General features: G+C 43.8%; 1 protein-coding gene across 1 annotated transcript in view; it reads left to right on the top strand.

The window, feature by feature from the left end:
- Window positions 1–26,122, top strand: part of LOC144768600 (polymerase delta-interacting protein 2-like) — a 148,695-nt gene that overhangs the window by 34,610 nt on the left and 87,963 nt on the right. Inside the window, exons 3-4 of the mRNA XM_078652397.1 lie at window positions 18,890–18,987; window positions 19,074–19,161. Of these exons, the coding sequence (XP_078508523.1) occupies window positions 18,890–18,987; window positions 19,074–19,161 (186 nt within the window). The remainder of the gene's footprint in view (window positions 1–18,889; window positions 18,988–19,073; window positions 19,162–26,122) is intronic.

Raw genomic sequence — 26,122 nt, 5'->3', positions numbered from 1 at the left:
AATACAGCAGTATGATGTTTGGCTTTTTCCTATTATTTACTGATCTACTGATGGGTAAGGACGATTGGGGACACTGTATATATTGTGCACTGGAGTATTATTAGAACATAGGACTTGCCAATTCATGGTGGGATGGACTCTGGAAACTTTGATTTGGGGCTTTAATTTTTGAGCACCACATATTTACCCCGGATGTGTATACACGGGGTACTATGCCGATCCACGGCGAGATTTGCTTTGTTTTGTTTCCACATATGGGCAATGAGCACCTAATGTTGAACTGTATAACATGTTCCAAGATGGCGCGCCCGTTAATCTAAGGGAGTCCGTCTACCATGTCTATGATTGTTTTTCCGCTATATCCGAGGCGGGTCCTCACAGTGTAGTTGACACTGAGGAAGGCGTAATGCTGAAACGCGTCTGTTAACAAACTGTGATTAAAATTTGGCGTGAGCACTGTTAAGCTGTTTGGTTCCACGAGTGCGGTTCTTTGGAATACACTATTTCTGAGGCTGAGCTGAATATATATATATATATATATATATATATATATATATATATATATATATATATATATATATATATATATATATATATATATATATATATATATATATATATATATATATTTTTTTTTTTTCCTCCACAAAGACTATGCTGTTCCATTTACTCATTAGAACGACATTACCCAAGTCAACTTGCTAGGGTAGGAGTCAAGTGAGCATCGACGCTAAATCGAACCACTGCTGTAAACTGGGCGCTCGGTCAAGCCTTGCAACCAGCGGTGTAAGAAGCTCTGGCGCCCATCCAAGAATGTCTTTCTTCCCAGTGTTTGACACACAGCTGAAGAGTTGCAATAAAATAAACGGGCAAGTTTCCAAGGAGAAAGGGGGGTAATGTGGAGAGAAGGGGGCGGGGAGGCTTGAGCGAGCCCACTGTTAAAATAACTAAAATGCAAAGCTACACATGAAATAAAATAGAAAGAAAGCCTTTCTGCAGCTGACTGGCTGCAGCTTGCAAATGAGCTCAATCTGTTTGTAAGCCCAGCACATCGCCCCGCTCACCCCACCGCATGGAAACCGAAGGCCCTGAATGGGCGCAGGGCAGGTCAGCTGAAAGGCCGGCGCATGACACGGGAGATGTGCTGACACAAGTCGGGATTTATTCTTATTGCAGCTATCTGCTTACCCGAGCACAATGCACACGACAACAGCAGGCCCGTTCGACGTACACACACAAAAAATAAGTGTATAAACCACGCACACACGTCTGCGGCTGTTCTGTCAGTCACAGCAGCGGCATCTTGAGGGGCCAACTTCTGCCTCTGCACACCACAAATGAATCAGTTAGAACAGTAGAGTAAAATAGAGTAGAACGACTGTGTATAGAACCACCATAAGGAGGGGCAATTATGGGAGAAGCACATTTTTTAAATGCATCTTTATCCCTATTAAAATATTGCCTATCACCAACCAACGTCTGTTGGCAGATACAGATGTAAAAAAATCATCGTACCTTGTTCTAAAGTATTTGTGTAAATCTCCCGCACAGCACGCTGCAGGTCAAAAGGAGAGGCGCGTCCCCATTCAAGGATTATGGCTAATGGAACTTTCCTCACATGCATATTTGTCAAATCACCCTCGTTTGCCAGCTGTCACCTTTTCAGCAATACACACCCTCCTAAAAGAAATATGCCTTAAAAGATTACCATCTTTTGGAACGTGCATTACCACCCATATTTTGTTATCCATTCCCTTCAAGGGTATCACCCTTTTTAGGTCGAGCTGGTAAAACTGCATCCAAAGGATGCAGGTGTCCAGCTGGAGACCTAATGTTGCCTGTCACGAGGGAAGGAGGACAAGAGGGTGTTACGAGCTTTTTTCCTGGATTTGTGTGCGCGAACGCGCACGTTCCGTCCTGCGCCGTGCACTTCCCTCCCATACTCCCAGCAAGTCAGCTGCACAGACACACACACACGCGCGCACACGCACTTACACTTACACAGACACGCAGGCACCCAGACAGGCACCCCCCCCCCACAGTCACACACACGCATACACAGAGACTCCCAGACACATACACACACGCACGCTCACACACATACACAGCCCGCCGCCGTGCGCGGACACACACATGCCCCCCGCCCTCGCTGCCCAACCTAACAAGGCGAAGCCCCACTCACCGGCTTCCTTGGTGCAGCGGCTCTCACCAGCAGCAGGACTCTTCCTCCCTTCTTCGGCACCGGGGCGCAGGGTAGGCTCCTGCCTGCTCCGGTGCTCCAAACAATCGCGGCACTTCCTGGTCGCAGGCCGGCGGCGCGAGCTTTGGACGGACTGCAGGACGCGCTCTCGCGAAGATTTCCCTGCCCTCGCAGTTGTTGTAAGGTAAGAGAAAACTGCAACGAATGCTTCACTTGGCTCCCTAATGCTTCTAAGCACTGTTCTGTTTTTGTGAAATACATTGTCTGGAAGGACGTTGTCTTTCCTCACAGAATCAATCTGTGCAACCATTCAACAACTGGTTCAAATATACGCTATCAATGTTTCAAGCTTTATTGCAAATGTCACAAAAAAATGTTAATATTTCACTTCTGTTCTTGGATTTTCGTCACAATAAAATACACTGAACATAATTTCACAAAAGTTCTTTAGAAAAGTTTAAGCTATTGCCATTATAAATTACAATAACTTTTATTTAAGTATTAGTTATTTAAAAAAATTAAACGCCATTGTTATTTGTAATATCAATACATCTAAGTCATGTAAATACAAAACATATTGCATTACAAATGCTATAGGTATCACATTTGCAAAAGTTATAACTATTAGCATTGTAAATGACAAAGCTATTAATTTAGCTATTTAAAAAAACATAAATTAAAACTTTGCCATTTACAATACTAATAGCTCAAACTTTCCTAATGCGAGACCTATTGCATTGCAAATGCTTGTTTACAATTGGCACTTCCTGCAGACATGCCACTATTTGTACTTGCTCAGCATGGGCTTATACATGCATTCCAGTTTTCACTTAGCCTTAAACAACAAGACCACTTGTGCGCATGCATACCATAGGTGGCTACTTCTTACTCCGGTATCTCATTTGGTATCTGGGAATCTGCCTTTGTCTTTTCGAAAACATTTTCGCCTTTAATATCCAATCCTGTTCTTGACGCCAAATGTAATACTTCAAACTTGGAACAATAGGACATTGTTAAACTCAGCACTCTTAAAATTTGGCAAATGCTTATATGTCACTTCACCTTTAAATGACACATGTAGAAAAGGAACTCAGCAGTCTCATAAATGAAGCATGTAAAATAATCCTGGTGCTTTTAAAATGAAACTCATGAATTTATTAGTACCACACTTTTAAAAGGAAGACAAAATATATTCGAAAAGGCACCTCCCCAGTTGTCAAATAGCAATATTTCATATGTAAAATAAATGCATATAGCAAATGTGTATATATACTAGGATAAATGCATAGAAATAAATCTGTATGCACACAGCGTATTTGAGTGCTTTACATTAGGCACGGCACCTTTTAAATTGTTTACATTTGACACAGCAAATCGAGTGACTCGCCCAGAATCGGATGTCGAGTCGACGTCGAGACTCGAACCCAGTTCCTTAGCTCCAAAGCCAGCAGTTCTGGCTGTTCCGCAATATGTTCTTTCCTTCTCTGTGGTTATGCTTTTAGAAGATGTAGGCATTTTGAGATTGGGATCAGATGAGGGCAGTTATTCTCAACTCACACAATCAAAGATTTCAGTAATTGCCTTTTTTTTAAAACAATAATATTGTGATTCACCCAGAATCACAGGATGTTGAGCTGCTGCCAAGACTCGAGCCTGGTTCTCCAGATTCAAAGTCGGCAACTCTGGCCATGACGCTACATCCTGTACAGTGCAGGATTGGTGTCTGCAAGTAGATGCATAATCCTTTCTTTATTTCTGCCAAGCCACCCGAGCAAGAGATAAAAGATTTCTGGTTGTTGTTGTGAGCAGCGTATTTCCTTCCCTGTGCTGCCGTCCTTCTCTTGTTAATGTTACCTTAATCTTTCACACGAAAAAATTATATTTTTGTGACTAATGCATTTAGAAATTTTTACCTTTCTCTAAAACGAAATTTTGTCCCTGCTTCCCTTATCTATTCTGTGTGTTATGCTTTAAAGTGCAAACACACTCTGCACATGAACTATTAACACCCAGGATCACAGCAACAAATCCTTTTAAATGGAAAACTCACACCCTCGCATCTACAATTACAGCACCAATGTTTTTTTAGGTCTCGCAGAACTACGTTGCAGCGCACACGCGCTGCTCGCTCTGCGAGGCTTCTTGTAATCGTGACATTTCTGAAGTGGGGTTGAAGCATCCCCCTTCCCCCTCAATCTTATTGGCTGGTGTCATCGTTTATGCTAAACGCTGGCTTCCGATTTAAAATGAGGCTTCTTTGTTACCGCCCTGTCTCCTTTTTGGACGGCCCATCCGAGGTGGATCTTTTGCTTGCGGCGTTATACGGTCTCCTTTAACGAATGGGTAAGCACTTTTTTTTCGTATTCGCGTAATGGCGACAGCTTGTTTCATTTTCCGTTGGCAAGGAGAGCCGCGTGTTTATTTTTGCATCACGCTTTCACTTAAAGTGAAGAGATACCAAAGGTGATGATGGACGGAGCGCTAGAGCAAATCAAACACTCACCCCCAGTCAACTGATCTGGCGGATGAGGGTTAAGAACCCGAAACCGTTCCCAGGATGTTTGTTTCCGGTCCAGGGAAGACATGGCTTGGCAGTTCGGGCTGGACTGTTCCTATAAGGGTGGTGGAGTGAGCTAAAGAATGATGATGGATTAAACCCAGATCAGTTGACTGGGGGTGAATGTTTGATTTGCTCAAATGCTGCGTCCATCATCCCCTTTGGTATCGCTTTGTTCGCCCTAAGTTTGCAGGGTATGCCCAGATGCGGGTCCTTTGCTCACTTTGCCACTGCATTCAAGATAGCCTGGCTGATCTGGGTTATGAACCCGAAACCGGTTCCAGGATGCTTGTTTCCGGTCCAGGGAAGACATGGCTTGGCAGTTCGGGCTGGACTGTTCCCATGAGGCACAGGGTCAGATTGATTTGCATATGGCCATGTCTGAACTGGGGTGGTGGAGTGAGCTAAAGAATGATGGATTAAACCCAGATCAGTTGACTGGGGGTGAGTGTTTGATTTGCTCAAACGCTCCGTCCATTGTCCCCTTTGGTATAGCTTTGTTCACTTAAGGAGAAAGTGCAATGCAAATATAAACAAGCGGCTGCCTTAGCGCGGTGAGAGCTTGTTGGATATATTATTGCTTCTTTCACCCTCACCCTTCTGTATCCGTTAACCTAGTTAAATACCTACACCGGTAAATTGAAGAGATGGTTTAGAGTGGCACGGCCATGACAAACCATCTTTACCCTCTGTGTCAGGGTCCATTTGATACAACTTTAAATATTGTAGACTTTTGGAAAGACCCGATTAAAAACCTGTGAGGCAGCTAATAAACTAAAGTATGCAACGTTCGCAGGAGAGCATAAACATGCATTTCGGACTTTTTGTTTAGTCTGCTCAAACAGGCGGCTGGATGCAGTGGCCATGTTTTATGCCTTGTAAAACCACTTTCGTTCGATGACGTCTGGAGTAATCAGTCGGGGGCTACATATAGCCTGTCATCTCTATTAACTACGCTAAAAGTTACTGCTTCCAATGCACTACCCTATCTCTCATCCTATACATCTATTAATATATCCTCTACATCCACTCTCTCATTTATCCCAAACCCCATACCACTACTATGATTGCCAAAATAACCCTTTCTAGACTCTCTCCTACTCTACCCCTCCTTGTATCATCTGACACCTCTTTTACTATACCGATCCCCTAAAACAAACCTTTCTAAACTTTCTTCTGAGTCCTCCCCTCCAAAACTCCTTTTTACTCATCCAAAAGCCTCCTCCTCCTATTGCTAAGACCTAAAAAAGAAAAAAATCTTTCACTCTTTTATCTCTCCACTATCCTTTTCAATCGAAATTATCAGACTAACATGTTCACTTCTCAAATTCCATATTAAACTATACTAATATACTACCCAAATAACTGAATAACATATCCACTACTAACATTACGTCATATTTTTTTTACTATACTAATTTTCAACAGTAATCCTTTATGGGTTCCGGAGTGGCGTGCTACTCACCAGAAAAGCGATTCAACACCCATCAGGGGTAACAAGTGCTATATGAATGCAAATCTTTCTTCCCCTTTTATCCCTCCGCTATCCTTCTCACTCCAAGTAACTGACTAATATCCACCACTGAAATTACTTCATATTTCACCATATTAATTCACCACTAATCCTTTGTAGGCTTCCTGCTGAATAGCGTGCGTCAACAAGCGCTATATGAATACAAACCTTTGTCCTCCTCTATCCTTCTGCTATCATTCCAAATCCAAATAACTGACTAACTTATCCACCACTTAAAATGTACTTGCATGTTTCACTATACTAATTCAACACTAATCCTCTATGGGTCCTGGAGTAGCGTGCTACTCGCCGAAAAAGCGATTCGACGTCTCGTCAGGGGTAGGAAGCACCATATAAATGCAATTACAATACAATACATGATGGTGTTTAGCCTGTAAGGGAAGTTGGGGGTGAAGATTACACTTGTCCCTAGGTGTACTTACAGTCTGCGATGGGTGTTAACTCTACCCTCAGCTATCTCCATTGGTCGCTGTATTTTAAAAGCCTGCCCTACAGGTTCTCAACATAAAAGTCCCCGGTGTCCACCCCGTATTTATGCACTTACGACTTATGTTCACTGCGTTGAAAGACCGCACCCCAGATCTCAACGACCTTGCGCATCACTATTAAGTACAATACACCAAGTCGTCGGAATTTATTAATCTGCCCCTTCAGGTTCTCAGAAAAAGTCACAGTTGAACTCCACCCCTTGCGTGTACTTGCGGCTCGTCACTGTGCATTTAAATACAACTCCCCAGAACGTAGTTGACCATGCGCACGTCAGTGGCCAAGATGAAGTTACCATGTGTTTTTCCGTCAAAGTACCCAAAAAGTGTTTTACTTCATGAACGTTCTTTACATCAAACACGGATATTGAGCACTTTAAAATGGCTGCAAACATATCGTGCAGTGGATGCGCCCGGGCAGCTACTGCCAACAATTTACATGGCTTACAGCATGTTCCGATTCCATGCTTCAGCGAGAGAGGTACTGGTTAGTAGGCACTAACCAGAGAACCCGTTCTGATTCTGCCGGTATTGTTACTGTGCGTAGTTTGGCGAGGAGTGGCGAGTCCATCTGCCCGCAAGCAGCGTTTGTTATCGCTCTACAAGGATAAGTGTGGCTCAGGGGTTAGAGGCAGCAGACCCGGAAGCTGAGATCGGTCCTGGACCAGGGTTCAATTCCCCGCCTCGGCGGGTCTTGGACTAAAAATTCCATGGACTCGATAATTCTAGCCCCGGTGCCTCCTCGACTCACGGGTTCACACTCTGCGACTCTGGGCAATAGCTTGCTTAATCTCCACAACGGCCCCTCGCGGCGGGATGCCTGACTTTCACCTTGTGGATACCCTGCTATCTCACAGGGGAATACCAGGAAGGGTTCCCTAAGCAAGCGCCGGGAAACCCACTGCGGGTAGCTGTGCGCTATATAAGCTCAACAACTACAACTACAACTACAACTAGGAGCAGCAGCTGGGCGACCTGGGTCCCCCCAGCAGCGTATCCCACAGACATATAGGTTTACAACAGCCTGACCAGGACTATAGAGCCCCTCGTCCTTGCTCACCCAGGAGTGGCCACCTGGTTAGATTTTAATATTGTGTTTTGTTTACACTGGTAAACTGACAAACTGTCCAGCTCGAGGCACGTTTCTATTGGGTGGGTTTCATATATGTATTCACATTATATACATCTCCAAAGAGATTTCGCTGTAGGAAGAGGGACGTTGTATCACAAGGCATTGGGATTAATATATGTAATAAGACGACCTGCAGCGGTCTAATAGCTTCCAAGTTTTCAGATTGCGTAAGTGTGTGATTTCCATTGTTTCAGTGTACTTATTAGTGACATTGCACTGGCAAATATGTGCCACTTAAAATTATAACTTGTACACAGTGCCTTGTGGGACTGTAAATACACAAGTCACTGTTTACCACTGCACTAACGAGTATTCAGTTTTGTTACTTTTCAGTTACGCACACACCGACATCTGCAGTGATTTTATTAAACAATTTAGGTTTCATAACCTAAAAGAGTGCATTTTTCACGGATTATAGTAACTTGTACTTATTTTAATTTGTATAAGTGACTGTTCATGCAGTTCCTTGAAAATGAAAGCCCAACAAAATAGTTACTGAAAATGTTGTCCTTTATAGCCACGTCTTTGACACTGACCATGCGGCACACAGGGTGAGTTCATGCTCTGCTGAATTTACCTTTGTTACCCAGAAGTGCCTCCCCAGTGACTGGCAGGCTTAGATAAAGCGCGTCTTTGGGCCGGTCTTGGGGCCACAGGCCTGCAGGCAGTGCTTATTGTCCTCAAACGGAGGAGCCGCTCCTGTCCATAACTTGTCCAGCGAACTTGTACTGGACTGCAGACCCACCCACTGCAGACCCATCCCACTGCCCAACTGCAGACCCAACTCATTGCCCTACAGCAGACCCACTTTGCTGCAGACCCACCCCAGCTCATTGCCCTACTGCAGACCCACTTTGCTGCAGACCCACCCCACTGCCCTTTTCCAACTGTCTTTTTGTCGGGCCATATTCAGATTTGCTCGTTTCTTAATTTGTAGGATCTGAATGAATGTTACTATCCTTATGGTGCGAACGACCTTGGGCAGTGTTGTCATGATACCAAAAAAAAAAATTGGTTGTGAACAAATGTTTTTTTGTGGATAAAACCGCCTGCCATGCTCCTTCTTAAGACACAACTTACTGTAACCTGAATACAGCGATCATCGCCTACAGAAAGGGATGCAGTCACTATGATAGTGGTCTCCCATTTGCAAGAGTTTAAGCTATTCGCATTAGAAATAACAATGCCTTTTATATATTTGTTGGTTTTGAAAACACATAGAAAAAAGGCATCGTCATTTACTATGCCAATAGCTTAAACTTTCGCAAATGCAAGACCTATTGCATTGGAAATGCTTGTTTATTCACTCTTTAGGATTCACATTCTAGGCACCCACTGTAAGAAAGTGGCTCTGTATATACTGCACCAAAGTAAGGTTCAGTGTGCACCGAGTCCACAGTCCCCAGAGGTATGGCAGAGGTAAGTTAGTTATAACCTTACTCTCTAAAGTGGTTGCTTGATCGAGCAGTAAGGCAGTATCAGAGGACAGTGTAAACCATTTGTTGTGCACACTCAGTCAGCAAATGGTCTCACACACTCAAGAACTGAACTCTAGGCCAATTTTTTTGTATATAAAAATATATTGTTGTTTTATTTTAGAACCACAAGTAGGTATAAAAATACTTTCTCAGAATGAGATGTTGCAATTGAATACTTTCAAATAGCAATAGGCTTTAGAATGCAATAGATACAGTTGTTGCACTATGCAACACAAGTTAAACACAATTATAACATTGAGCTCAATGGGAAGTTTTAAGTAAATGCAATAAAATCACTTTACTAATGTTTTTCTTACTCAGGGCTGGATCCTGGATTCAGCCCTGGTGCATTTCCTGTAAACAGTTGAAAGAAATCATTTTTGTTACACAGACGATTATTAAGGAATATTTGTATGTTTTGAAAATCGATAGAAGAAATTTTGGTGAAAACCAAGCAATGTAATCCTATGGAGGAAAATCAAGTTAACGGTAAGTTACAGTTAGAATTACTTTTTAGGTTCAGTGCTGGGCTCAAAGATACAGCACTGTCAGCTCTCCTGATAGCAGGTGAGTAATTTCGATTTCGTTGTTCGGGCGATTTTTATGGAATATTTCAAAGTTGCAAAACTCAACACTTAAAAGAAATTTCAAGTGAAAACCAGCCAATGTTACCCTATGGAGAAAATCAAGTTATCGGTCTTTGGCAGAGTTAAGGTTCTGGGTAACACTCAGGGATCTCCCAGGGTCAGGTAAGTACAGTTGTTACACCCTCAGCTGCACAGGGGCAGCCGGGTGCAGAGAGAGTAGACCCAATGTTATCCTATGTAGCATTGGGGACCTTCGGTAGGTGGCTGCTAGCAGGCAGGCCACGCGGCTGTGGGAGCTCAGCTATTGGTCACTTACACAAGGCAAGTGGGGAAGTAGAGTAGGGTAGATGCTGCACTCCTAGTGGTACTCGGGCGGCTGGGTGCAGGGTGCTTTTGGGCCTTCGGCGCCCAATGTAATTCAATGGGAAAGTTGGAAATTGAACAAAGGCTGCAGGCTCTGGGACGGAGATTCTTCAGGTGCGACCACTACTTTGAGAGGTAAGTTAGGATGTTGGAGGATAGGTAGACACCCAGGTGTTGGGCACACGGGGCCGTGGGGCGCCGGGTTCAGGGGTGTCTTTGGACACTGGGAAATCTTGCCCTCAGCTGGTCACGGTTGGAGGGTTCCCTTGTTGAGAGGCTGCAGGCTGGATTTCAGGTCACAATCGCGGGGGGGGGACGTTCGCGTGGTCTTTGTTCACTCAGGCACAGGCCGGGCTTGGCAGGTGCAGAGTGTGCTGGATTTGCGGTTCTTGGCTGGCACTAGGGGTGTTGCTTGTTTGAGCAGGACCACTGCTCGTGGGAGTCCCTGTCTGTAGATGAGCAAGGCAGGCAGGTCCTCCGGGGTTTTTGAAGTTGCTGTCCGCTGGAGACGCCGGCGTTTAGCAGGAGCAGGTTCAAGGATCAACAGGCCTGTAGGGCTGGGGCCAAGTCAGTTGTGTTGTCCTTTTGTTAGCAGCTGCACGGCAGGTCTTCTTTCTTCTTGTTCTTCTTCTTGTTTCAAAATCGGGATCGGAGTAAGGAAGGTTCAGGGTGCCCCTAAATACTACATTTAGGGGTGTTACAGGTAGGGCAAGGGCAGGGACCAATGGGTTCCTGTCCTGGGGTGAGTACACCCCTTATACTTCTCCTCTCCTGTTGGAGGGGGGCAGGAGCCTACCTCTGATTGGGCAGGGCTCCCCATCCCCAAGATGGCGGGAGCCCGGAGTTATGCTTCACCTCGCCTCTCCCACCTGAGGGGTGGGGTTGGCAGAGGCTGGCACACCCCCTTTCCTCACTTAGGGTTTCCCAGTGGGGGCTAGTTGTTGAGTACAGCAGTTGGCCTGGGGAAGCTCACAAAAATCGGCATGCCTTTGAAGCTTCCCCTGCCCATCCTGGGGGAGGAGACTTGGCACCTCGACCCAGGATGTCCATTGTTTCAGGCCCCTGAGAGCTGCAAGCTCTCGACCCAGGGGTCCAGAAACATGTCTGGTGGTGGCAGCCTCGGTAGCCATGTAGTCAGGACACTGGGAGTTGGTTAGGTTTCAGGGGCCATCTCTAAGATGCCCTCTGGAGTGCATCTTGCATTAAATACCACACTGGCTTCAGTGTGGGTTTAATGTGCTGAGAAGTTTGATACCAAACTTCTCAGTCTTCAGTGTTGCCATTATGGTGCTGCTTAATCCAACATCTCACTGCACTTAACGTGCAATCAACTATTGTGGACTCAGCTAAATCACTGAGAATAACTTTGGACAGCAATCTCAGCATGCAGAAACACGTCAGCAACGCTACAAAGGGAGCAAACTTCCAGTTAAACATTCTAAGGAAGTTGAAACCATTCTTACCAGTCAACGACTTCAAACAGGCTGTACAAGCACTAGTTTTCCCCGCGTGTGGATTATGGCATTGTCTCTCTATGCGGCCTCCCAAAACCGACTACAGCCCCCCTTAGAGCATCAATAAACTCTGCAGCAAGACTCCTCACCGGTTCGAAAAGAAGTTCTCACATCTCCCCTGACCTAAAATCCCTTAATTGGCTCCCGTTCGAAGCAAGAATTCAGCAAAAAATCTTGACTGCATGACACATAAGGCCTTACACCCATTTATCTCGCACAGAAATTGACAACCTCTGGTGGCTCAAGGTCTTCTAGGGGTGCAGAGAACCTGCTTCTGAAACCTCTAGGATTTAATAAAAGAAAAACATATAAACAAACCTTCTCTGGGATGGGCCTAGGATTTGGAATTCTCTTCCCCCTGAAACCTGATTGAATTCTTATTTCGTATCTTTCAAAAAGGAAGTAAAAGCGATTCTCATGGCAAAATTTACTTGACCACGCTTCCCGGCCCTGAACCTTTTTCATCCGAGTCTCGCTGTTTCTGTTCTTGGAACAACTATGATCCCATGCTTTGGTATTTCTACAACTCTTTCTGTGAGCTTTATTTTATTTATGCTATGCTTGTTCCCTATATTGTGTCTTGCTATTCATATGTTATAATCATCTTTGTTCATTGTAAAGCGCTCTGATATCCGCAAGGATCTTGTTCGCGCTCTATAAAACCTTCTAAATAAATGGCCTCACTGCACTTACAGTGCCCAGGAATTGCCCTGGGTACTGTAGGGGCACAGGGCTCATGCACCTGTGCCCACACCATTGGCATAGTGCACCCAGCTGGAGGGCTGACTAAGGTATGCCAGGGCAGTGTATTTGTGGGCATGGCACACAGGGATGTGTGCCATGTCGACTCTCTGTTTAGTTCTTCACCAAGACACTCAGCCTGCAAAGACAGTGTGTGTGGGTGTGTCAGGGTACAGGGCCGCTAGGGGTGGCACAATAAGTACTGCAGCCCTTAGGGGTCTTCTCTGGTCACAGTGCCCTGGGTACCTAGGGTACCATTTACCAGGGGCTTACCTGTGGCCAGAGATGCCAATTGGGTTTAGGTTTCAATACAGTTTTAGGGAAGGAACACAGGCCCCGAGTACCTGATTGGCAAGAGCGCAGGGCACACTCAGTCAAAGTACATCAGCAATTCAGCAAAAAGTGGGGGCATACCATGCAAGAAAGATGGCACTTTCTCACACCCACTTACCTCGACTCCCCTCCCTTGTCACTACATACATACACCTATGTAAAAGAGATTGTCATTTACAACACCAATAGCTCGAACTCAAGGAAATGTGAGACATATTGCATTTCCATTAGTTGTTTATTTTGAACTTTCGCTGGAGACATGCGGTACTCTCGCCGCCCCAACAGCCACAATGTGCAATTAATTTTCTTAAACTACTGAACGGATTTCCATCAAATCACAAAAAGCTCCACCTGCGGACCAAGATCTAGCTTCCAGCTGAATTTGGTGTCATTTCGTTAGCAGTTTTTGGTGTAGTCGTGTCTAAAGAAGTATATGGAAAATGCATGGGGATTTAAAGTTTTGAGACCCCCTTTTTTCTAGGCATCCGCTTAATGGATCACTCTCAAAATTTCCAGGAGGGAGCTTAGGTGGATGAACGTTTTGTGGCAGGTTTAGTGGAGATTCATCAAATGGGGCCAAAGTTATTAGCAAACCAAAATACACTGTCGTGGAAAAGCAGACCAAACTATAGCTATCTAGCGGCGAGTGCCACTAGGTGAGATATATATATATATATATATATATATATATATATATATATATATATATATATATATATATATATATATATTCATACTTGTATCAGTCTTTTCTTTATTACATTTGTAATGCCCATCCTTATTGCAACACCATTGCTGACATTAGAAATCACCAGAACGTGCATTATCCACATTTTCAAAATCCCAATTTTCATGCAAGAGATAATGGTCTATTAATGTTGCTAGCTTTGAGGTGAATCAAAGGTGGCAGACTTTGATTTCCACCTACCATTTATTGCTAACAAAAAGGCAGACTAACATATCAGTATCCGTAGAATGAAGGACTCCCCTATTTTTTTTATATTGTACTTTATTGTATGTTTGAATCTCCATATGTTTCACTACATTTTGAAGGTTTAGAGAATCAAGAATTTCACTTTTTAAATCTACTGACCGCACTTACCAGTAAACTGCCATTGTGGGTGCTGTATCACTAGAACCTCATACCAGTGGTAGAAGTGGGCGGGATCGGAAGGGCACGGCGTGCCCCTACTTTTTAAATTCAACACAGTCCGTTCCCCTACTTCTTTACCTTAGAAATGCGTCCCAGGACGGCAGGAATGGTCCGAATTTAAAAAAGATTACGTGATCGTCCAACCCTGTTTGTTGCACATTAAGGGAGGCGTCTGCAGTTGCCACAACCGCCTCCCCCTTCCCCTCTGTGTCTGAAGGCAGGGGCCTACAAAGCAACACAGTAGGAGCAATCAATCAATCACCACGCGAAAACGGCTACCTTTGGTGGCCCTGCTGCTAGAGTGCGATTTACACCTCATTTAGTGAGGAGGCCCCCTGCCTGCCCCCACTGTGACCAATACAATGGTCACATCAGGATGCCTTTTGAGGCCGCATCCCTTGACCTCATCTGCCCTTTATTTTAGAGCTCACAGAGACTGATGACACCACAAGGAAAGGAAAAGCACTCCAGTGCAGAATTCCTGTCAGACTATGCCCAAACCTTGGTGCTTTAAAAAACAAGCATTTGCAAATGCGAGACCTATTGCATTGTAAATGCTTGTTTGAAGTTGATCTAGGTGCAGAATAGAAATGAAGTGCCAGTAATACTGCTGACATTTCTACCCACCAAAAATGATGCACTCTAGGATGGAAACCTTACACCATTTGGATAGTCGTCTGTGGGCCTACAAAGCTCTACAATGCCATAGCAGGGACAGATAGCATAGGCAGCCACAGTTTTACCGGTTATATCTATATTTTCACTGTGCCACTACATGCCATACTTGGAATATATGCCCAAGTTACTGCCCTCGTTGGAAGGTATGTTCAGGTCTCTCTTATAAGGTGTGTTCCCAGGTATTTCCTGTAGCATGTAGATGCTTGTAATATTGCCCAAATAAGGTGCGCCAGTGTCTCTCTTTCCATCGCATGTTATGCTTTGTCTTTTGTTTCCCCCAAACCACTTATTTTAGCCTTCCAGCCTGCTTGAGCCCCTTTTGTGGAGCTCTCGCCTTGCCAACCTGCGGGCAGTCTTTCTTCAGGCTTGAGAACTCACCTACTGACAACTGATAACTTGGGAATAACTCTCTTCCCTCTTACCAAACTGTGCATCAGCAGGCGCAATCTGTCAATATATCATTTACTCTGACGGTATGTTTCTCACTCACCACATATATAATGTCTTTGTATGCGTGCAACTAACTGATACGTTTAGTAAAAACACATTTCGGCACTCTGGCCTGCATTGCCCCAGGGAACCAACAAATGTGACGAGCGATGTGAGATTTGTAGGAGAAAGCACCCGATATGGTGTCGCAATGTGTTAGATATATTGGAAAGATTAACCAATAATTTTTAGTTACTGATTGCTGCATTCGCATTATATTACACTGGTACTAACTAGTTGAAATGTACACCCTGGCAGTATTCATTAGTGTTAAAATAACAGCATGGGAAACTAATAATGTCACAAGATGCACTGTGTTACACCGCATAATTTCTCATTTTAATTTAGACAAGAATGCTTTATAACCCAGAACTCCTTCACCCTTCTATGCTGCTGTATCACCATAAGTCAGATGAGTGACGTCTTCTGCTATCCTTCTGGGACACGCACTGCTTTCTTAATGCATCTTGGTCGCGGTTTGTAATACTCATAGTTACCCTCACTTGCTTAGGGAGACCAGCAATAGCCTGTAATCAAATATATTTAAAGGTGGGCCCCCTGGGGGATAGTGATAACTAGTCCAGCTGTAGTGGTATAAACAATACATGCATTCTGGGATCTGTAGTGCTAATATTAGCACTGCAATTTGGGCCTGCTTGTAAGTCTGTAGCGCATTGTGTCTAAGCTTAAATATGGTTGTGAAATTTTGGTGCCATTTTACTTGAAGTTCACTATTTTTTATCATCATAAAATATTATTGGTCAAATGAATGTTATCTTCCCCAGCCCAGCTGTGAAACAGGAATACATCGAAGCTAAGAAACCTTGCATGGAGTGCAATTTGCAAAACGCACAGATAGAGTATTGCGTAACATTGTAGCATTTATATAGTGCTTTTACCACTCTGTGTGTGTAGGGGTGCTGCAACATTTGTCCGCAGGCATGCCTGCCAGGCTGTGTGGCTGATAGGCAGTCGCGGCCAGCATAAATAGCGGGGCGTGGGGGGTAGTGTGGGGAGGGGGTTAATGTAATAAAGTAAAGAACTTGTCTCCAGACCCGGACTCCCGAGGCACGCCCCCTGCCCTCTCTGCTAACAGGAAGCAGCCACAGGCAACCACCCTCTCTTCCCCTAAGCCAATCACAACTCTGCAATGGCAGCGTTGTGATTGGCTAGGACTCCATTCTTACAGACGTCTAAGAGGAGGCAGTTTTCTTCATTGAGGCTGCGCAGCAGCCTACATGAAGAAAACGGAGAGTGCTATGACTGGTTTGCTCGGCCCTGGGGCCGACCAAAGAGTCAGCGCCCATAACATTGGGCTAGCCACTCCTCCCCGACCTGCCCGCCCACAACCAGGCATACCTTTTTTTGCTTTCTCGCATTGCAAAGCAGAAACGTAAAATGGTATTTGTACCATTTTACATTTCTGCTTTTCGTACTGCAAGAAAGAAGTTGGGGGACGCTCCGACGCCCACGTGGAGGAGGCGCCCCTGCTGATAGGGTGTGATCCTTGTTTTGATCCCACATGTGAAGTGCTTCCTTGTCATGGGTGATGACCTCGGAAGGTGCGTTACCCAGTTATGGGATGCATGATTTAGCAGTGTGTCTAATGGATGAACAGTGAGAGAAAAGGAGCTTAGCCAGTGCCTGTTTTTATTCTGATGTTAAGAGTTTTGTTGTCATGTGTCAAATCCCTGCACGCACACCAAACGAAGGCGCATATATTCGAGGACCTTGCATTCTGTTTGCACCACGGAACTTGGTAAATGCACAACACAAATCTCCAAGTCATATTTATGAAGCCACTCATAGCCACTTTGCATGGCTTTGAATGGTTTCATAAATATTAAGTAATGCGACACAGTGCAAATCGCTGATTTGCCTTCCTCTGCACAAGGGACACGTTGCGGTGGGTGTTCCCATGCAACTCCCATGGTTTATGATGCATTCCTAGATTTACAAGGACTTGTACACCTGGGAATGTATCAAAATCCTACGTCCCCTCAAGGGAGGCACAACAAGGAGAAATATCTTTATTTCTCCCAGTTTTCTCATTCTATTTGTGCCACACACTTATAGAGAGGAAAAAGCCTCTCAGGATTGTTTTTGTGCGGAGAGTGACCCTTCCTGCACAAAACCAATACTGCATGCAACAGGGTGCCTGCATTGGCGTTAGGCTGACGAAACGGCGCCAGCACTAGGTGAAAAGACAGAAATGGACCATATTGGATAAATACGGTGCATTATTGCCCTTTTCCTGTGACACAGGGCAGCATAGCAAAATAACTAGCTGCGCTGCCCTGTGCCACCATTACGTATATATACCTCTAAGTTCACAAACTTCAAGTTCTCTCTCCTTCATGCACAAGCACTTTTAACATGTGCTGCCCGCTTTGGGACCACTGCAATTATGCAGTAAAGGGACTTCTATTTCACAGCAACATAAGTCATGTGTTTTGATCCGTTTGAGCTACAAACAATTTTTTAGTTAAAACCATCAGATCATGCAGCTGATGATGTATTATGTGGCAAATATGGCAGGGCTATAATTATGTGGAAAACATTTGCAAACTAGGATGTTTTGCCATTCATGTTTGAACTTCCTCATGCAGTCTCTATTGGGTGGTATTTCTAGACACCTACAGTGCTTGTGGAGAGACAAAGGATGAAGATGATTGCAGAGGATATTAGTCTGGAGGGGAGACAATAACTGATTGAGATAATCCGAGGATCTCTACCTATTTCTGACTCCACCACTGTTTGTCTCAGAATTGATACATTTACAATTCTCAATGCTAACTAACTTGAGTGGTAATTACACAAACTACTAATATAATAATTTAATCTCATTCATCTGATATTTCTAAAAACATCTGCAAAAACAACAGGTCTGGGTTGTTTTGGGTGTAGATATTCATTTTTTAGTGCTATTTCTAGATACAATAACAGGAAACCAGGAGTCTTCTAATGCTGGCTTCATGACATGTTGCGTGAAGCACATAATAAACGCAGGACGACAATTTTGCATAGACCGAGGGGCACAGAATGATGTAATCAACAGTGCTCCCCAACTTGTGGGGCCTCCTGTCATAGAATTTAAACCAACATTTTATGTTCAGAAATGGTTAGAAAAAGGGAGGAGAAGTGCTAATGAAAGAACCTGCATGGCTCGGAAACAAATGGCATCTGGTTCCACTTATAAGCATGTTTGTGACATTCTGTGATTGGAAACGTATCCCACATTGTAAATGTATTTTAGTGCCATTAACTCATATATTAAACCTCAAATACACGTGTATCCATTGGTTGTATTAAATAATGTTCGTTATAAGCTGTAACTGGTCAGTGAAATGCTAAACATACTAAAATGGGTATGTTTTGCTCTTTGTAGCCACACCTCTGACTCCGCCCACTGACCCAATCCTCTTGTTATTCCAGCCTTCTGATGCTCCACCCACAGTTCCCCTACTTTCTTTTCCCCACTTCGACCACTGCCTCATACTGACATTCTTGCTTTTTAATGGGAAATTCTTTTAAAATCATTTTCTAGCATTTTAATATTTATTTTAAGATGGGTTGCTTATATCTGAAGATTGTTGTGTCCAATTTTTAATTCAGTTTTTCCTGATTTTTTTCCCCACTTGACAGCTTTTTCTCCACAAGGTGTTTGGATATCGCGGTGTGGTGCTGTTCCCATGGCTTGCACGCCTCTATGATAGAGATGTTGCTTCTGCCAATGGGGCCAAGTGAGTAGTTGGGCAGAAATGGGTGCAGGGGTAGACTCCCTAGTTGAGCTACTGCCTTCTCACATGTGTTTTGTTTTTGTTCATAGCTCCGAGAAGACCGCCACTAAAGAGGTGAAAGGCAAAACGCATCCATACTACCAGGTGCTGGTGGACAACCGTGACTGCCCCCACATTGTGAGTTTAGTTGCATTTATCTGTGAAAGTACTGGCATAACTGCACATCTCGATTAATCATGACTTTTACCACACGTACGTTTTGTCTTACCTGAACCATACACTCCTCAGCCTTTGTACGTCGGCCTGTCTTGCAGCACACCTGCTGTTTCAGCAATCATTCTCTAAAGCTCTGCTCGTGTATCTGACAACCCTGACCCGCTGCTGTTTCTATACTGGGGAACACTCTTCACTCTGCCAACTGACCTGCAACACAGCCCTCATTGCCACCAGTGGACCGACATTCAGCTGTACTGAAAAAAGTAATTTCTGACCTGAAATGCCTCATAGTACCTTGGTGCTGGGACCGCATTGCTGACCTGTAGCGTATGTTCGCTCTGGACTGGGTACGCGTGCACCCACCCTGAAATGGCAGTGAGATAGAGACATGCACGCACCCAAATACCTTTTTCCTTCTGTTTTTCATTCTTTTAACTTTCTTTTCCACTCATTCACTTTAAATTTCACCATCTTTCTCATTCACTTTTATTTTCCTTTTCAACTACCTTTTCTATTCACTCTCTCGTTCACTTTTTTGTCTTCATTCTTTGACTGTCTCTTGGTCTTTCTCCTTTTTCTACTTCTCTCTTTCTCTTCCCGTAAACATGCAGGCCATCTTTGGTTAAAGTGACCGGGAGTGTATGGTGGTGGATTAAAGAGTCATGAGGGGAATTTAAGACTATGCAACCTTGATATTCCGCATCTGATCTTTGATAGGCCACCCAGGCTGCTGAATATCACTTTAGGCGCAACACTTATAATTTTAGAAATGAAGCACTTGGCTAGGTAAATGTTCTTAATGGAGCAACGTTATAATCTACCAAATATTTACAAGAGTGTTTTTTTTATGGCTCACAACCTGAATTGATGTTTTCGCAAGTATTCCTCAAATGTAGTAATGGAATTGGAGGAAGAGTGAAATATGGTAGCTCCGTGGTATCACACACTTTGGTCAGGAGCGAAACTGTGATTTACCCTTGGCTTCCTGGTTTCTTGTCATGTAATTCAGCCTATAGATGGGTATCTCTTTCTCTTCCCCACTTGATGTATGTGCGTAATGCTTGCTCTTTAATTCTTCGACAAACGGTGTTAAAAAATGCACTTTATTACCACCATAACCAAGTTGAAGCAAGAAGACTTTATAGGAAAGATTAGTATGGCAAAGGATGGCAGGGTACTCTATTTAAATGTTACCACCTGCTTCCTAATACCGAACAAAAATTGATTTTAGGAGAGGCTCAACACCTTCAGTGAAGACAATTATACTTGTTAGCAAAACAAGGATATGGAAGATTCTACAGCGTTCACATGAAACAAGTAACGTTTGGAGACCCGTGGCAGACTTTCACACAGAGCCTGAACCGTGTGGCCTTTTTTGCAGTTTTGCAGCAGGAATTCTTTTCTGTATTCACATGCTGAGCATTATTCCGCCATTTAGTGGTTGTGTCCAGCATTATTCCGCCATCTAGTAGTTGGGTCCGGACACGTAGTTTTTTGGTGTGTGAGCGTTGTTGACCACCTTTTGGTGGTAAGTCCATCCCTTGTGTGACGTCAGACAGCGCTCCAGAGGTTTCTGTGCATGGTCGCATCTTCAGATTCTTTTTTCCACCACTGGGTCTGGAAGCACGACTTAGAAGTTCATAAGATTTTCAGAGAAGAGATGAAAGGAGACTGAAAAACACTGAAGGCCACAAGAAGATCTAAGTAACGGAGAAGGGGCACCTTTGCGACCCCCGATGGGGGATCCTGCCGGTAATACCCACGTGGTTGAAGAATGAAGAGGGGAGAGACAGTAAATGTTCATGGGAAATAAACTGCAACCTTGGCCTACCAGGGACCGCAAGGACGAAGACTGTGAGGCCTGTGCCGTGTTTGTACCGTAAACACTTAAGCTACGACACCGACAGAGGCCATGCATGGCACTCAAAAGACGCAGGAATCTCTGAGATACTACGGGCTATCAAGTGACGAAGATGAAAATGTTGTGGAGACCAACACAACACGAGGAGAAGAGTCTGACATTGAAGACTCTGCAACCAACGCTGAAAAAAGACAAGAGGTGAAGAAGACGGTGAACGATGCTGAGAGGAAACAAGAAAAGGTAACAAAACCACCGAAAGGCATGAATGCTAAGTCCTCGAGCGCAAGGTCCTCAATGGCAGCCTCGGCGTCAAAACACCCACCAACCGAATGTCCGCGCAAGACTAGAGAGACACATAAGTCCTGACCAAATGAGACCTTTACAAGCCATCGACACAAGCAAGTGCTCGCGAGGGACAAAGGCAAAGTTTTGGGGCCAGGAAAGCCCTCGATGCCGAAAAGAAAAACACCACTCACAGAAAATTCTTCAAGCTGCAAAACTACTCCTACTGGTAAGTAACCATTTTGTTTCATTACGCCTGGGCCGGAGGCAGCTTTTTGGATGGACTACGTGTCAAAACAATGCAAAGTGCTGTGAAATTGATCAAAGACAAATCGTTATCATAACATCTTCTCTGAGCACTTTCACAACACTCAGCAGGGGCTTCACTTTCAGCACGTCTACAAAATGAATATGTTGCAGCACTTCCTGAGCTGCCAGAGTCGGAAGAGGGGCGGGGGAAGAAGAGTTGCTAGGTGATTGCAGTAAGATGGTGGGAGTTAGAAGCCACATGAAGGCTCTTTTCATTTTTGGCTTGAGGTTACATGAGAGTAAAACCAGGTATCTGGCTCAAGACTTAGTGACTTCTTTAACTTTAGCTTATATTACATATGGACTTACTCTGCAGCACAATCCTGTGTTTGTAACAGTTCATCCTCATTCATTTTTACCTTCCTATTGAGCTGCCTGAAACTAAATTCCCAACACAGATTCATCTATCTCGGGGTTTTACTTCTGCACCAAGTTAATGATTTGCAAGTACTGAATAGAATCAATCCGTCGTTACCAGAAAGAGTAATACATCCGGTTTGTTGATTGATGCATCCTACAACAGGACAGTTCTGTATGTCAAAACTGTATCATTATGCTGGTGCCATGATAAAGATAATTCTTACCCAAAACGTGATTCTCTCTCCACCCCAATTTAATATTTTCCTCCAGTAATTGAGCCTATGAAAACAAAATTCTATCAAATGCACCCTAAATTGATTATTTGGAAGAATGTATGAAGACAAATTATTGCAATGCACTGTCATCCTGTTTCTGGCAGTAAATGCACACCTTCTTAAGCACTCACATGTGCATTTAATAGAGGTGACCATAGTTCTGAAATAAAAATTGGGTAAGTAACTAATGGTAAAAGATTCTGGGTATGCAGATGTCCTGATAAAACCTAACACACACTGACTTCTTACCTTAAAGCAGCCGTGCACTCCCTCAAAAATATCTCGCTATGTTCACTTTTAGAACTCATTGTGAGGACCTTCAGTTAGCCTGCAGAATGGAGCACCACTAAATATGACCCCTGTCTTTTGGGATTGTAATTGCAGGCAAGGACAGCAGCCCAATGCGCTCCTGAACTTGGAATACAAGGAAGCAAAGCAGTTCTTTATGGACTGAATTCTATGATGCAGTCACTCACTAATTCACTGTTTTATATCAAAGCAGGGCCTTATTAAGAGAGTACTCTTCTGAATCCCAGTATTGGGCAACTTTATGTTTATTATCGGTAGGAAATGTGCGTCATTCTTATCAGGGAAGGAAGTCACCTCTAGTAACAAAATGACATTTTGTAGGCTCTGCTCAGAACATCTACCATTACTTATTCCTGCCTCATAAAAACTCGCCTACTTCAGTGACACACTGTTTTGGGTACCACTGCTGTCAAACCAGTTTAAATGCTAGTTCACAAAAAAGGCCTAACTGTTCTGTATCAGAGCTCTTAAAAAAACTTGTATCGCATAAAGATATTCAACACTATTTTTAGCACTGCACTAAACGTAATCCTTTTTGTTTAGTATAAAATAGCTTTTGGTGGGGCCTTTCTCCTATTCATTTTAGCTCACTGTTAATGAAGGGAAATAAACATTTTCCTCATAAACACAGCCCATTTCACATCGTGAACATTCTGCATAGAATCGATCTAAAAGCAGTACGAACAGCGTTTAGGCTTTGTTCCATAACTTCCAGACAACAAACATCTACAGTATATAACTAAATGACTGTTAGAAGGCAAGGCTGTATCTTAGCACCGTTTTTATTTATTTTTTATATTAATCAAATGGAACATGTTTTGTCAGACCCGGCTGTGGATGTCCCTAAAGTAGAAGGCCGTTCTATACTGGCCCTGCTCTACGCAGATGACACAGTTTAAATAGCTCAGACAGCCAAGGGTTTTCCAAAACGTCTTAAACTTTTTATTGATTTTATGAGCAGCCTTGACCTTTTGTATCAACTTCTCAAAATCACATGTAATAAAGTGTGTTCTGCCCAACACAAACTATGAAATTTGTTGTAGAGGGACACCACGTCAGTCAGGTAGATAAGTTTAAATATTTAGCGGTCTAGTTGGATTCTGGTGTCAACTGACTCCCACTCATAACCCAGAATGTGGCGTCTTTTTTTTTTTTAAACAAATTTTATTACGTCAAAAGTCATATACAGTGAAGTGCTCCTTAACCCATCTGCCACATCAAACATTGCATGTCATTGTCTTTGACAGTTAGTTTATACATTATTATCATCATCAACATCATGAAGTACAATATAACATACACTCCTGGAACCCCTCCCCCCGTTGCACTAACACACTGATGCGTTTCGGTTGTCGCCACATTTCCCATCTCAACGAATCAATCCCTTTACTGCATATCCAGTCCCCTACCCTAGGGGCCCACAAATCAAGGCAGATACAGAAGCGTCCACCGGGGGCACCGGGTCAAGTTCCTAGCCTCGGTAGTCTGCCCATCGTTTCCAGATTTTGGGGTGTTTTTGCGTGCAGCCCCTAGCCTTAAATATCGGGATCTCCAACCCCATGCCTAAATTCAGCCAATGTTTCCATGCCGAGAGGGAGGGAGGGGCCGTCGCCTTCCACAACCTTACTATATCTCTTTTGGCCAAGGTCCGCCCCAGTAGTAGTAGATGCCTCTTGTTTATCTTACCTCTTATACCCTCCATGATGTGCTGAATTGTCAATCTCGGTGAGGAGGGGAGCACCCACCCCAACACCTCTGCCACACAGGCCAACACCCCTGCCACACAGGCTACACCCCTCTCCAGAATTTCGTGAGTGCTGTACAGTGCCAAATAGTATGAGTTAGGGACCCCTCTTCTCGCCCACAGCGCAGGCACATCGGGGATGCCACCAGACCCGCCCTCCACAGCCTTAGCCTAGTATAATAGACCCGGTAGTGGTATTTAAATTGAATGAGACGCAGCTTCATCAATATCGCTGCTCCTCTAGGAGAGGCCAGTGCGTCCATCCACTCATCTCCTTCCAGTCGACCCACATCCTCAACCCAAGCCTCTCTGAGTTTATCCAGCGTAGTGAATGTGGGGTGTTTTAACAGAGCCACATTTAGCATTGGTGATTTCCCACACCAGTTAGGGCTCACCCACATTAAATCTGTATTGAAAATCTTTAGGCCAAGTGCGTCCCAGTAGCAAGTTATGGTAGTGGAATATGGGGCTATAGCCCGGACACCTCAATTCAGGTAGCGGAAAATACATTTTTAAGAGGCCTCCTGGGAGTACCACAAAGTGTACCCTATGAAATTGTCAATGAAGAACTGGGATTAGGTTACATTACTGACCAGTTCTGACTTTCCCCCTTAAAACTCTGGTTATCAATTTGGACAAAGGAATATCTTGGTTTTAACAGATTAATATTGCAGGATTGTTTAAAATTGGTCAAGCCCTCTCTGATCCCATGGCTGGCTTTTATCTCCCATAATATGATGTCTTTAGGGAGGCCCGATTTATATGCTAATCCCAGCTGTCTAGTTAGCTCTGATCATAAAGGGGTTGTAGCGGCATTTATGGGCAAGAAGGCAGCGGACCGGGATGACTCTGCTATATTGAAACTTTCCGTCAGACATGCAATTTTAGTAACAACTGTTAGTAATTTAGAACCTTATTTGACGTGAAACATGACTCGTCATCAGTGATGCTTATTGACTTATTTTAGGCTGAATCTATTTCTGCGTTTTAAGGATTCGGAATTGCCCTCGGACACCTCACATGTTGTTATGATTTACTCTAAATACAATACCCTACGATACAAGTTTTTGCTACCAATTTTAAAATTAATGAATTTCACTCAAGTCAGGCTGGTTTTACTGTAATTACAGTTTTTAAATTTATCCACAGTTTGTTTCTTTCTTGTATGTTATCTCTCCGGAGTTTTAAAGCAAGTGTGATTATGTGGGTGTCAGTTGCTGTTTTTTTTAAACTGTTTTGTCTTTTATGATTTTATTTTCAAAATTGAATAAAGATTATGTATGTATGTATGTATGTATGAGTGTTCGAATCAAAAGAGGGCCTCTCCAGGCGTTTGTTGATGAGTTATTGAAAAAATCGTTAATGGGTATCCTGCACTTTATCATATGAAGTCATGGTTTTGTTCACTGTGATTGCTTGCATAGTCACTCACCAATATTTTCAGTTCCACACATAATCAAGAAAAGTTTGCACACCAACATGATTTTCCACAACATCCTCTGTTGTTCCAATTTTGGAGCAAACACCCACGCACACGCACACGCACACGCACACACACACACACACACACATCTCTGCCAATGTACAGAAAACTTGATATGAGTAATCCATTGCTATGTCAGTCATTTAGGGGGTGCAAGAGAGAGCAGGCACATACACCCTTGCACCCACACATACTCTCCCCTGTCCCAGGCCTTCTCATGCTCTCTCACCCCCATCCCTTTTCCCTGTCTATCTGAAGTTGAGCCACACCAGGCATGCTTTCACATCTCGCTAACAGAA

This window comes from Lissotriton helveticus, chromosome 7 (genome assembly GCF_964261635.1).
Source record: "Lissotriton helveticus chromosome 7, aLisHel1.1, whole genome shotgun sequence".
Classification (NCBI taxonomy): Eukaryota; Metazoa; Chordata; class Amphibia; order Caudata; family Salamandridae; genus Lissotriton; species Lissotriton helveticus.
This window is presented reverse-complemented; position numbering and strand designations above follow the sequence as displayed.